We start from the raw sequence: 12,876 nt of genomic DNA, 5'->3' as shown, positions 1-12,876 counted from the left end.
TTTCTTAAATTACGCGCAAAATACCTGAACTATAACACAGGAATCAAACTCGATATTTTATCGATAATCGACAGCAAATTCCATAGTCCGACAACTTACGATAAAACGTCTATATTCGGTTGTTGTGTTTCTGAGGTTCCAGTTCCGATCAGACGTTTATGAATAGCTTTCCTCGCTCTTGCATGTGGTTGTAAGACATGTATCTAAAAACATAATGGGCTGTTAATGTTGTATATCTTCGTAATGCATCTATGCAGTTGCAATGTATATCTACGAGGGCTGTAAATAAAGTAGTGACAATATCGATAGAGCGCAATATTTAATGGACCAACAAGTACAATTGCATTACATTCCTTCAACTTAGTCACCCGCAAAGACCTTTCGCTAAACGTCGGGAAGCCGTTGGAGATCGTTGCCAGGCGTTCTGTTGATGACAGCGACGGAGCGCTCTACTGCGCTAAGTACAGATGCCACGTCAGGAAATCGGCGGCCTCGGAAGGGTTCCTTCAAGTTCGGAAGTGACAAGGACTCATGTTTGGCGAGTACGGAGGGTGTTCCAACCTGTGCTGTCATGCAACTAGACAGGGCGATCGTCTCGCAATGAACGTGGTCATTTACACCCCATAATCCGGCTCCAGGACTAAATGGTTAGTGTGTTGGCCTTTGGTCACAGAGGTCCCGCGTTCGATTACGGCAGGGCCGGCAACTGTAACCATAACCATAACTGGTTAATTCCGCTAACACGGGGGCTGGGTGTATGTGTCGTCATCATTTCATCCTCATCACGACGCGCAGGTCGCCTACGGGAGTTAATTAAGAAACCTGCACCTAGCAAGCCGGACACTCCCGACACTAAAAGCCATACGCCAATTCATATTTTGCGCCACATAGTCAGACGCACAAGTCGCTCCAGAAAACGGCAATAGCAATCACAGTTGACGGTTTGTCCCTCAGCCACAGTATGCGTAAGAATAACACTCTTGTAGTCGTATGCTACAATCAGCATAAGCTTCACCCGACTGGGATTCTGTCGGAATTTCTGTGGACGTGGCGAACCTGGGCGACCCCAATCATTCGACTGACGCTTTAATTCAGGCTCGTAGGCTCGTAGGCTACGTCTCATCAATGGCGACAATACGCTGCAGAAATGCGTCTCCGTCGTTGGGGTATCTGTCCACATGGATGCCAGCCAGTGCATACCGGTGCCATTTTCGTACATCGGTGAGTTGATGTGGAACACAATGGGACGCAGTTTTCCTCATGTTAAGACATTTCGTCAGTATGTGCCACACCGCTTGATGACAGATCAACCTCTAAGGATAATTATCGGAGAGTCCATCGATGGTCTAAGGAAAAGAGACCAGTCGCGATGTCCTGATCATGATGAATGGACGGCCGACCTGTGAGTTGCAAATCCGCAGTCTCATTCTGACCCGCACGAAACGCCTTGACCCATCGTGCAACCGTCCTATACGATAATGCATTCTCGCCATAGATTTCACGTAATACTCTTTAACATTCTGATGCATTTTTGCCACGGGCAACCTCGATTTTAATCCGCGAACGCTAATCGCCTTTTGAAAACATGCTTTAGAGCGGTGAAATCGTCACTCTTCACTTCAACGCCACACAGCAAACAACACTCCCAACTGGATGCCCGTAAAATGCACACTACACATCGACAACAGTGCCCATATCCTATTTGCGCATGCCCGATCTCCTGCGAGTGTCTGGACTACGTTGCCAATACTTTATTTAAAGCCATCGTAATTAACTAAGGTCGTTTCAAATAGTCTTCTGGTTTTCAAATCTCCTTTATTTTCAGCTTTAAAAGTGTTCTGTCTCTCTCTGACAGCATCGACAGAGGCTGTTGTCCTGAGATCTGCCCGGTACAGAGTTTACGACTGACACATTTGCAGTCATCTTGATGGCTTCTAAGGTAAATCCGGTACATATGCCGCATACACTGTAGCCAAAGGTTCCCATCGTTACAGCTAGATGGCAGTGTGTACGGTTTTTCAGTTTCTCAGGAAGAACTACTGTCTGCGGGTTTGATGAAAGTTGCTCGTATATTACGCCAATTATAGCCGATATCTTGAGGTGAGTACATGTTTCCTCCTGAAAAAGTTTTTCCTTGTGTTCATTTATTGTATATTAAGTTGGTTTCAAATGCTTAAATCAGCCGTGTTTAGTACAGTAGAAGTCAGAAGCATAACTGCAGTTGACAGTAAGCGGATTTTCGGCTATGTTAGCCTTGAAGTACGACAACAGGAGGGTGCAGCGTCTCTACCTGATAGTTGGAAGAGTTGCCGCACAACAATCCGGCAGAAATGCTTCATTGTTATCACATTATAAAAGCGATCTGGAAACGTTCAATCCTATTCAGAGGGTACCGGTATTTTATTCGAAAATTTATTGTCTCACGATTCTAAGATACACAACTTATTTTTACTGCTTTCACTGTTAACATTATTGTTCATTCATAATCGATTTTGGCCAACTATAGGCCACGTAAAAAACTCTTCATGATTTTAGTTTTCTTTGGCGCCAGTATTCCTTCATTCTTTTGCTTACAGCTTCTTTCTTTTCAGCCGTCCAATGTTGTTTCTTCGTGGTCACTGTTTCTGGCTCTAGGAACCCCTCAGATGATTCTTGTTCTTGAAAGTGGTTCTGTTATGGATGTCTTAAACCATGGTGTTCATTTCTTGCAGATTCTTCTTGGTGTTAACAAACCATTTGTCATAAGAGTTGCCTTTCCTATTGGGTTTGTTGAAATAGTAGACATTTCTTAGCGAGTCTGTCGTTGGGCATGTCGGGTATGTCCAAAGAATTTAATCCTTCGTTTGCGTATTACATCTGAACTCTTACATCATGTTTTATATACTTCTTTGTTACTGATTAATTGGTAGTCTATGTGTCAGCAAATTTTTTGGTCCGAGAATTTTTCTTAAAATCTTTCTTTCCTTCTCGATTTATTCAATGTCTTTTCTGGTTGTTAATCCTAGGCATTCTGAAGCAATTACAAGCACTCAGGTTGGATTACTGTCTGATAGTGTCGTAGTTTAGCCCTAATAGCAATCGCTTTCTTATTGCAAGTGTTTCTCATAAGGTGGAATGCAAGCTCCGTGTTTCTGGCTCTCTCGCGGTTTCCTTCCTTATCGAGCCCATTAGACTGTAGTTTCTCACCACGGTACTTGAATATACCAACTTTATCCTATTTCCCTGTGATGTCATTAAGTATCTCCGGGCTTCTTTAAGGTTGGTCATGAAACGGGCCTTTTCAGACGATATCTGCAGGCCGGGTTTGACTTATCTCTTCCAGAAATTGTAAACTTGCATTATATCTGATTCGATGTTCTCTGACAGCAACACAAGATCATCAGCGAATTCTAAGCAGTTGATAGCGATGTTTTCTTTCTTGTACCCTATCCTTACTTGGTCCTCAATGCCTTTTTTTTGCGAGTACTTATTACATTCTATTATTTTCAAAAATAAACAATTATGACATGCCTACTCAGTATAAAAAGACACTGTCAAAAGAGCTCACTCGTCAGTGGACAGAAAAAATTTAAGAGAGGCAGTTGAAAGACTGAAAACATAGGAAATACTGTTCAGGGAGGCAGGAAGAAAGTATGAAATTCCGGCACAAACACTGAAACGAAGAATAGATTCAGGATATCTGGAAAAAGGCGCACTGGGTCCAGCAGGTATAGCTGTCACCCAAATCAAATTAATATTTTAATAAAAAGGATCACTATGCCCAGTGTTTGAGTTGCAACCAGTGGCTCCACGAATCTTGCTCTACATAAAAACAACAGATGCGTAGAATGTGGCAGGAAATGTGCTAGAGAACAAAGTGTTAAGAAACAATCTGTATAAATTCGTGCCTTGTAAGAGGATAAACATCAGTTTTTGATTCAAGAATTCTATCTCAGGCATGTTTTCAAACAAAAATAAATTGCTGTCAGGACAGAATTATATTCGTGATGATTTTCATGTTTTCTTTATATAGCACAGGGAAGAATCCATTGCACATTCATAGTAAGTCGAAATTAAAATAAGATTAATTTAATGATGTAAATAATGAGTTAGATTCTGTCAGCATTGAATGATTAAATTATATAGATATAATTGTCTTTTAGTATGTTCTAATGTTCAGTTATATCGAAGTTGAAGAAATTAGCTTAAATTTGACTTTGTTATCAATTATTTTTATTTGCAGCATCTCTCCCGAGCAAAGTCGGCATCTATGTTGGGTTCCAGGGAGAGACGCCGCTGATGCAGCAATTCTGTTGTTCTTTCCTTTGTTTCCCACTTATTTTCATGTTTTGTTCATCTCTGATGCAAAATTAGTATTTTCAAATTATGCTATACCAATTTGCAACAATTTTTAAAGTAAATCTACCGAGATAGAACAAAAGATATAAAAAAAGTGCGGCAACTTTAGCGGAATTACCTTATGCTATTTATATTATTCCAAAAAAATGTTAACGGTGTTCCATAATATAGTTTGGCATAATATCAGATTTCATAATATTACACTGACCATTGTTGTGATGTGATTTGTCTTCTGCTGCCCGTCATCTCCGATAGATGGGATTACTGCTGCGTCCCGAGTAAAACAGCCTGCCTGAATATTGGCGGAAAGTAGCTAGGGAGTTAGATAACTTTGCACATCCTATATTACTGTCCTGTCAACGATGGGAACTACAGCTAGTAAGTAATAAATAACCTTCTGTGAGAAGGCGGCACCAGAAAAAAAAAAAAAAAAATTCGCAAGTCAATTGCAGAATGGAGAAAGCGTATTGCGTGTATTTTTAAGTACTAATTCAATCGTAAATATAAAAGTGATATAATGAAAATACTCACACAGCCTGCTCTTCCAGCTCGCTGCCGATCTGACGCGACACAGTCTTGAGGGTTCCGACGGAGTCGCTGATGATGTCGAGCTGCTCGTCTTGAACGCGCATCATGTGATTCTGCTGTTGCAGAGTATCGTCCAGGAACTGTCGGTTGGGGCTGTCCAGTTCGTTCTCCAGCTTGGAGTACTTGGTGGTGCCATGGGTGGTGGGTACGCGAGCAGGGCTACTCTCCAACAGGGGCTGACAAAACACAGGAACATTCAGTGTACAACACACAGTAGTTGCGACTGGGAATTAGAAATGGGGCAAAAAATGTACAGACCACAAAAAGTACCGGAGTTCTAGGGGATATAGTGGAGGAGGAGGAGGAGGAGGAGGAGGGGGGGGGGGGGCGATAAAACTGAAAAATAATGCTACAATAGGGTAAGTTTTTTATGCTCTCTTAGCGAATTTCGATAGAGAAGTAAAGGTTGACAGTTTACCAGCTTAAGAGCGGTAATATCTTTTTTTTTTTTTTTTTTTTTTTTTTGAGATTTTGATTCAATAAAATACAATACAACTTTCACCAAGGGAACCATAATTACACATGTATTACAATGAAATAGAAGTACGCCGTGATTATATAATTAAATTTAGTATTTGACTACACACTAAGTAACAAACCGACACTAAAGAGAATGGATTATACCTCATTCTCCATGACATTGACCAAAATATGCCTGTTTCCCTTTCTCATAGCACATGCTACAAGTGCGATTACTATCTGATGGTGCAAACCTGCGTGAAGCCACGAGCTTGGAGGGGAAAGTAGGGGAAGGAAGGTAGTGGAGGGATTAACTACTGCTGAGCTATTGGGAGCGTAATGACGCCTTGTCACCCTAAAGTAGTCACCAGGTGCCGATTTGAACACTTCCGTAGTAACTGGCGATGTGAACGTTCCTCCCCTCTCAGGCATGCAGCAACACATGCATTTCCCCGCATACAAAACTCATTTAGTGCGCCATCAGATAGTAATCGCGTTTCTCCACGCTTCTGAGCGAGTCTCCACTACTTGTTGTGGCGCAGCACGAATCGCTTAACTACGTCGAATGGCATTTTAAATAAATGAAAAGAAAGAATTAGGTGATAGGACAACAGGTTTTGTACAATTTTTATTTATATTTCTTACTTATAGGTGGCTAAAATGGAATAAAAATGTAATTTTTTCTTCGCAAAGTGGGGTGAGTCCCCCCCCACCCAATCACCGCTGCTCACAGCACACTACAGAAATAACTATCAGCAAGTTGAAAGTTCACACACACTAACGGATCTGCGTGAAGTGTCTCGATGGATCAGGAGCACAGTGTGCGACTCACAATCCCATGCCATTTTCACTCCCACTCCCCGATCTCGCCCGCGATAACTATTAGTTCGCCAAATCGATCCGTGTCGAGGATGGGCAAAATTCTTGGTCCTCCGTACCAAAGTTGCTGGCATGATGAAGATCTCTGGTGACATTTTATGTACACACGACAAAATTAACTGAGCCTTACAAACCTTTCATTAGAGCTGCACTTCACTGCTAAATGGCAGGAAACTGAAGGTCGAAACTGGCATGCAAGCCACCCGCAACCTGATGGTTTCGGCCATTAATTATTATTATTATTATTATTATTATTATTATTAATTTTTTTATTCGTTACGCCCAAGGAGAGCATCTGAACTTATTAGTACATTTTGTTTTTTCTTCTCCTCTTCCCAATATCTCTTCATGCTCTCGCTGTGTTCCTTTTTACACTGTTCAGTCCATCCTATATTTAGTCAGGTGGGTTTCAGAGAAAATTTGTGTTTGTGAATTAAGGCTCTGAATTTTAGTCTATCTTGAATGGTTTCATAATCAATGCCAATCTAATTTAGGTCTTCACTGACTTCTTTTAACAAACTGTGATTTTTCATTGATAGGGCTGAGTTTAAAGCTTTCTTTGTGAGCCTGTGTCTGCCTCCGTAGCGTAAAGGTTAAGATTACTAGCTACCATCCTCGGAGGCCCGGGTTCGATTCCCAGTACTGCCAAAATTTAAGAACTGCTGTAGGGCTGGTACAGCAGTTCACTTCCATTAGGGATGTGCCTGAAAAGAGCTACACCACATCAGAACGAGGACACGAGTACAATACCTCTTCAGCTTCCCCTAAAATCTAAAAAATAAATTGCCGGTACTAATAATATACTCCAACAAATATTCTAATTTTCCATGCGCAAGCTCATCCCCGTTTTTTATGTACATGAACACAATGCCTGTCAAATCACTGAGCTATTTGTTTCCTTGTCCTCTTTCTCCCCCACTCTTAGAATCAAGCATCTTGTTCTTGAAAGATTGTAAAATTAAAGTGAAGAGAGAATACTCACTCACAAGTAAAGATGGGCGAAGTTGCTCTTTTTCAGGAACAGTTCCGGTTGTTCCTGTTCGGAAAAAATACCATGTTCCGAATAACAGTTCCGAAATAACAGTTAAGGTTTAGGCAGTGGGGAATTAAAAAATATCAACGAACCTCATAAATGCTAATTCGAAAGTTGTTTCCTCCCTGTTAGTTTCATACTTTAATTTTACTGTCGCTAGAAAGCGCTAAAACGTTGTTTTATCAAAACAAATTGGGTATAAATGATACCTGAAAAAGAACACCTTAATTAAATTAATTTTCAAGATTGTTCTGTTGTTAAACGTTTTAGTTTTCATGTATTTTATAAATGTTATTTAATCATAACTGAGTTTCGACAGACAGAAGAACCTAACAGTTATAGATTAACTAAGGTATCTGGCAAAAGAAGGCAGGTACCAGTAAAATATGAAACATGTAGGCCTTGGTATATATATATAATTTATTGTCAGGTTTTAATATACCGGTATGTACTGTATAATAGCCCATCTCTAACACACCTAACGGACAAATTGCAGTGGGTAGCATAAAACAGTCATAATCGCGGTAAAAGAGTGCTTTGACGATGCACGTGGTTTAACGCAGAGCGAATTCATACGAACATGCATACTTACCGCGTATTCGCTGTCTGTCAAAATGCAGACGAACGTAAGATGCGTGCCTCTTACAATTTCATATTTCGTGGGTTCCCTTCCCCTACCCTTGATGCTTACCTGCTGTTCATTGCAATGTAGAGAACTAGCACTCACATTCGCCCGGAGTCGGAACGGTCAACCAACCAGCGGAACATGTGCGGTTCGCAAAAACCCACACCAATCAAGACCGTTGGAGTGCTCTTGGACCATTCCACCTGAGTGCAGGTGATACGGAACGCTGTTTTTTCGGAACAGGATGTCACTAGACCAATCTCGCTGGAATGCAGGCGACACGGAATACTGTTCTTTCGGAACAGCGTGTTTCGGCGTACTGTTCATTTAAATATCAATTGTGTTACTTTTCGCCCATCTCAACTCAAAAGCCACCAACAGGCGAAAGACCACCTCCTCTTTCCACAAGTTCGCTTATTCTTGGCTCAATTGCTGGTCAGTTACACTGATTATTATTATTATTATTATTATTATTATTATTATTATTATTTGCTGAGTGGATGTTTGTTCTCGAGAAACTGCAATGAGTTTCGATTACAACGTGCTGCGCGTAATTCGTACGTGGCATGCGATAGAATTTCATCAGTCGAGTTGATATAGGCCTAGCATATATTGATATAGCCTAGTTGATACAGGTTTTACTAGAGAGACAGTTTTCCAGATGGAAAGATCAAGAGTGGGTTGGTGCTCTCAAGGGCAGCGGGATTTATCTAGTGTATAAACAACAATTTGCTTTACGTCGCACCGAAACAGATAGGTCTTATGGTGACGATGGGATAGGAAACGGCTAGGAGTGAGATGGAAGCGGCCGTGGCCTTAACTAAGGTACTGGTGTGAAAATGGGAAACCACGGAAAACCATCTTCAGGGCTGCCGACAGTGGGATTCCAAACCACTATCTCCGGGATGCAGGCTCACAGCTGCGCGCCCTTAACCGCACGGCCAACTCGCCCAGTAGTGTACAAACAACAGGAGAGTTTTCCATGCTGGAAAATGTATTGCTATGTGTAGTCTGAGGGATGATTTGGCTGTTCAATCGCAATAGAAAAGTATTTTTTGGATATTCGATGATGGCTGTAATCTAGGAGGGCGTATCAGCTTACCGTTGGAGAGGTCTTTAGTTCGATGACGACAAAGCGATTTTTTCCTAGGCTTGATGGCTTGGAACGGCGTTTATTCAAGTCTTATGATGTTATGACGTCAATTTAAATAACATAAAAGGCTAGCGTCCTTGGATACGATAACATACGTGGTATTAGGTGCCATCAGGGTGCTGCTGCCGACCATCTTAATAATAATAATAATAATAATAATAATAATAATAATAATAATAATAATAATAATAATAATAATGGCTCAAATAATCTAGCTTCTTTGGAAATGTATTTTAATTTCCTTGGTTACGATCACGCCGTTGACTTCAAGACATCCCTTCGTCTACTTCAAGGGTTTCCAAGCCAGCGAGCGAATTAAAAAATATATTTTTAAGAAATGTGAAGAAAATTTACAAAAAATATTTCATAGCTCGTTCAAAAATGTATTAATTTTTATACCCTTTAGAGACCCAAGTCAGAACGAATTCATTCTTTAATATTATTTCCTGTTTCATATATTCACATGGTTTATATAGATTATTTTTGATTTAATAAATTAAAATCCAAACTTTGACGGAAAATGAGCCCTCACAAATGCCAGTGCTAGGCCTTAACCCCTATAAAAATGGGTATGGGATTCATACCATTTCTTGAACTCCATTCCAACTTCACTGTGGACATTTTATGAAAGGTAGCATGCAACGAATACCAAGAAATACTTACCTGTATATCTTTGTTCCCTTCACACTACTCCCACTAAATTGTCCTCCTCTAAGTTCTGTTCTGACTACATTATCAATTTCAGTCTGTATTTAGGACCTTTTTGTTATTTTTGTGATTTGCCAAATAAATATTGATTCAAATTCATTGTTGGGGCTCTTCTTCCAAATTCAATTGTCCTGGGTATAATAGTGTTTATTTTTTATTTAATTTCACTCTTGTATGCAATTGTAAAATAGTGTTTTAAGCAATTAAAATTATTACACCTTCGTTTCAGTTGAGCTATGCATATTATTTCATACAGATACCTCTGTTCTATTTGCAGAATTTTACGAAAATTGACCCATTATTAAAGTGCGGCCCGTGATCATGCCTAAGGTTTCCAATGTGGCCCTCGAGCCCTTACTAATTGGAAACCCCTGGTCTACTTGTTAGGGCAGGAGCAACCACTGCACAGTTCAGGTCCTTTTGTTCATCCGTAACTCTCCAACACTTGTGTTGGAAGTGAAGTATGTGTTACGGTATATGAACGGGTAGACAACTCAAATGAGAGACTATTTGACTAGTACAGGGAGAGATATGGCAGTTGGTCGCATTTCAGAAACTATAGCACAATGCAAAGTCAACAGATGATAGAATCCCAAACAGCAAAACAATGGCAAAACCGTAAACGGAGCTCCTAATTAGGATAACGAGCGCTTGCAGCAGGTAGTTCTAACTTCTCGCACAATGTGCCAACAATATGACGAAAGAGAACACATGATATAATTAGTAGCCATCTTCAGAGGCCAATGTAAATAAAAATATTGAAGTTAAATACAGCACAATGAAGTTATCGTGATACGAAGGATTCTCAAAAAGTTAATAGTCAATGTATTACGGGGCAGAATGTACGTATTTAAACTAACACAAAATTTACAGTTACAACGAGATGAAAAAACTTAATTTACTTTCTCGTCTTGACATGAATATGTCTTATGGCTGGGGTAATATCAATATACTTCGGATGATGGTTAGGTCCGCCCTGTCAATATGCTATCAGGTTCCTAATTTTGTACAGTTATTTCACTCATACATGTTTCGGGAGTCCCCACCCCCTTTATCAGCGTTTTCTACCTCATAAAGCAAGATTCCCCATATCTTAAGATCTAACGTCATTCAGCTTTACATAAATCATCGTCAATTTATTGGATCGATGCATAAATTCGTGCGGTATTCATTTGGGTTGGCAACAATGCGGCGTGAAGGGATTGCTTATCGTTATTCCGTTGTTTTAACTTAGTTTGGAGCTCGTCTGTTGTGAAACACAGGTTTTCTTGATTGTGAGCGCATTATTTGTGTATATTTCAGACAAACTGATATAGAATGTCAAGTTGAGAAAAATGAGCATTTCCGTCACATTTTACTCCGAGTTTCTTTCTTTTTTCCCCTTGCTATTTGCTTTACGTCGCACCGACACAGACAGGTCTTATGGTGATGATGGGTCAGGAAAGGCCTAGGAATGGGAAGGAAGCGACCGTGGCCTTAATTAAGGTACAGCCCCAGCATTTGCCGGGTGTGAAAATGGGAAACCACGGAAAACCATCTTCAGGGCTGCTGACAGTGGGATACTCTGAGTTAACCGAGGATCCAGTGCAGCAGGAACTGCGAGAACAATTTGTGAAGTGTACGGGAATGAAGCAATTGGTGAAACAACAGCACAAAAATGGTTTTCCCGCTTTTGAGCAGGACTGTTTGACTTGTCTGATGATCCACGTTCTGGAAGACCTTCAGATTTTGACGAAAATTGCTTGAATGAGTTGCTTCATGAGAATCCTCGTCAAACAACGCGGGAAATGGCGCACGTTTTTAAATATGATCAGTCAACTATTGTACGCCATCTGTTCGTCATTGCTTGCCCGGCACTGGTTGGCTTGTGATAGGCACGAAGCATTCCTTTCGAAAATTGTCACTGGTGACGAGAAATGGTGCCTGTATGTCAACATGAAGAAGAGGAAAGAGTGGCACAGCCCATCAGAAAAAGCAACTCCCCGTGCCAAGGATAGTGCCCATCCACAGAAAATCATGTTGTGTGTCTGGTGGAACAAAGATGGCATTCTTCACCATGAACTTCTTCCGAAAAACTTAACGATTACCTCTGCTGTGTATAGTGACCAGCTGAGACGGCTTGCCGTTGTTATTGACAACAAAAGACAAAGACAACAACCAGCCTTATTGCTCCATGATAACGCTCGACCGCATACAGGGCAATTGACCAAAGGTGTGATTGCTGAACTTGGCTGGGAACACCTCTTCCTCATCCTCCGTATTGCCGTCTTTCCATATTTTCCGCTCTATTTCTAACCAAATTCAGGGGCAAGTGTTTCCTGACGAAGCTTCTCTTCACCAATGGCTAACAGATTTCTTCCAGTCAAAACCAAAACAGTTCTACACGCGAGGCATTCAACCGCTACCTGGACGTTGAGAGAAGGTCATAGAGAGTGGAGGTGAATACATCACTGAGTGATTGTGAGTTATAGTGCTTGACAGTGGCAGTAAAATATAAAATATAAGAACCGCACGAACTTATGCATCGACCCAATATAACCTTATTTTTACACATGTACACAAAGTAAACATTTCTTGATAATTGTTATGTAATAGAACACTTTAAAACACGTATACACAATTCGGCTGGTTGTTCTTATACAACACTTTAAAGCATTTACTAAAATGTCTGCTGGTTTCCTTGGTAAAATCAAAGATGAAATGTTTCTTGCTACTGTTTGTAATGTTTATATTTACTTTTGTACCCCACTTTAAGCATTTTTAAAAAGTCAACTGATATACTACCACAGTTAGGAACTTGATAATATATTGACAGGGCGGACCAAACCATCACCCGTGGTATATTTATATGAATTTAGTCGACACGGACCAACTAAGGACTGAAAATTTTCAAATTTGTCAAATATTATGACTGGGGGTCATCCGAAAATTAGTGTAACGTGACGGGACAAAATATGTGACGAAAGTAACGTCACATTAGTCGTTACCGTAGGCCTTAGTCGCCAAAGATGCTGCGGCTATGGGTTTGTATAAACAGTGTGTGTTGAAATAGAAAGTGTACCGTCAGTAACGTGGCATTTATCCTTACCGTAG

At 40.5% G+C, this 12,876-nt stretch overlaps 1 protein-coding gene across 2 annotated transcripts in view; it reads right to left on the bottom strand.

The window, feature by feature from the left end:
* Positions 1–12,876, bottom strand: part of Syx6 (Syntaxin 6) — a 346,153-nt gene that overhangs the window by 11,646 nt on the left and 321,631 nt on the right. For both annotated transcript variants that reach the window (XM_067146103.2, XM_068227429.1), the window contains one exon: positions 4,870–5,102. In XM_067146103.2, the coding sequence (XP_067002204.1) occupies positions 4,870–5,102 (233 nt within the window). The remainder of the gene's footprint in view (positions 1–4,869; positions 5,103–12,876) is intronic.

Source organism: Anabrus simplex, chromosome 1 (genome assembly GCF_040414725.1).
Source record: "Anabrus simplex isolate iqAnaSimp1 chromosome 1, ASM4041472v1, whole genome shotgun sequence".
Taxonomy (NCBI): Eukaryota; Metazoa; Arthropoda; class Insecta; order Orthoptera; family Tettigoniidae; genus Anabrus; species Anabrus simplex.
The sequence above is the reverse complement of the archived record's forward strand: the minus strand, read 5'-3'. Positions and strand labels throughout refer to the sequence as shown.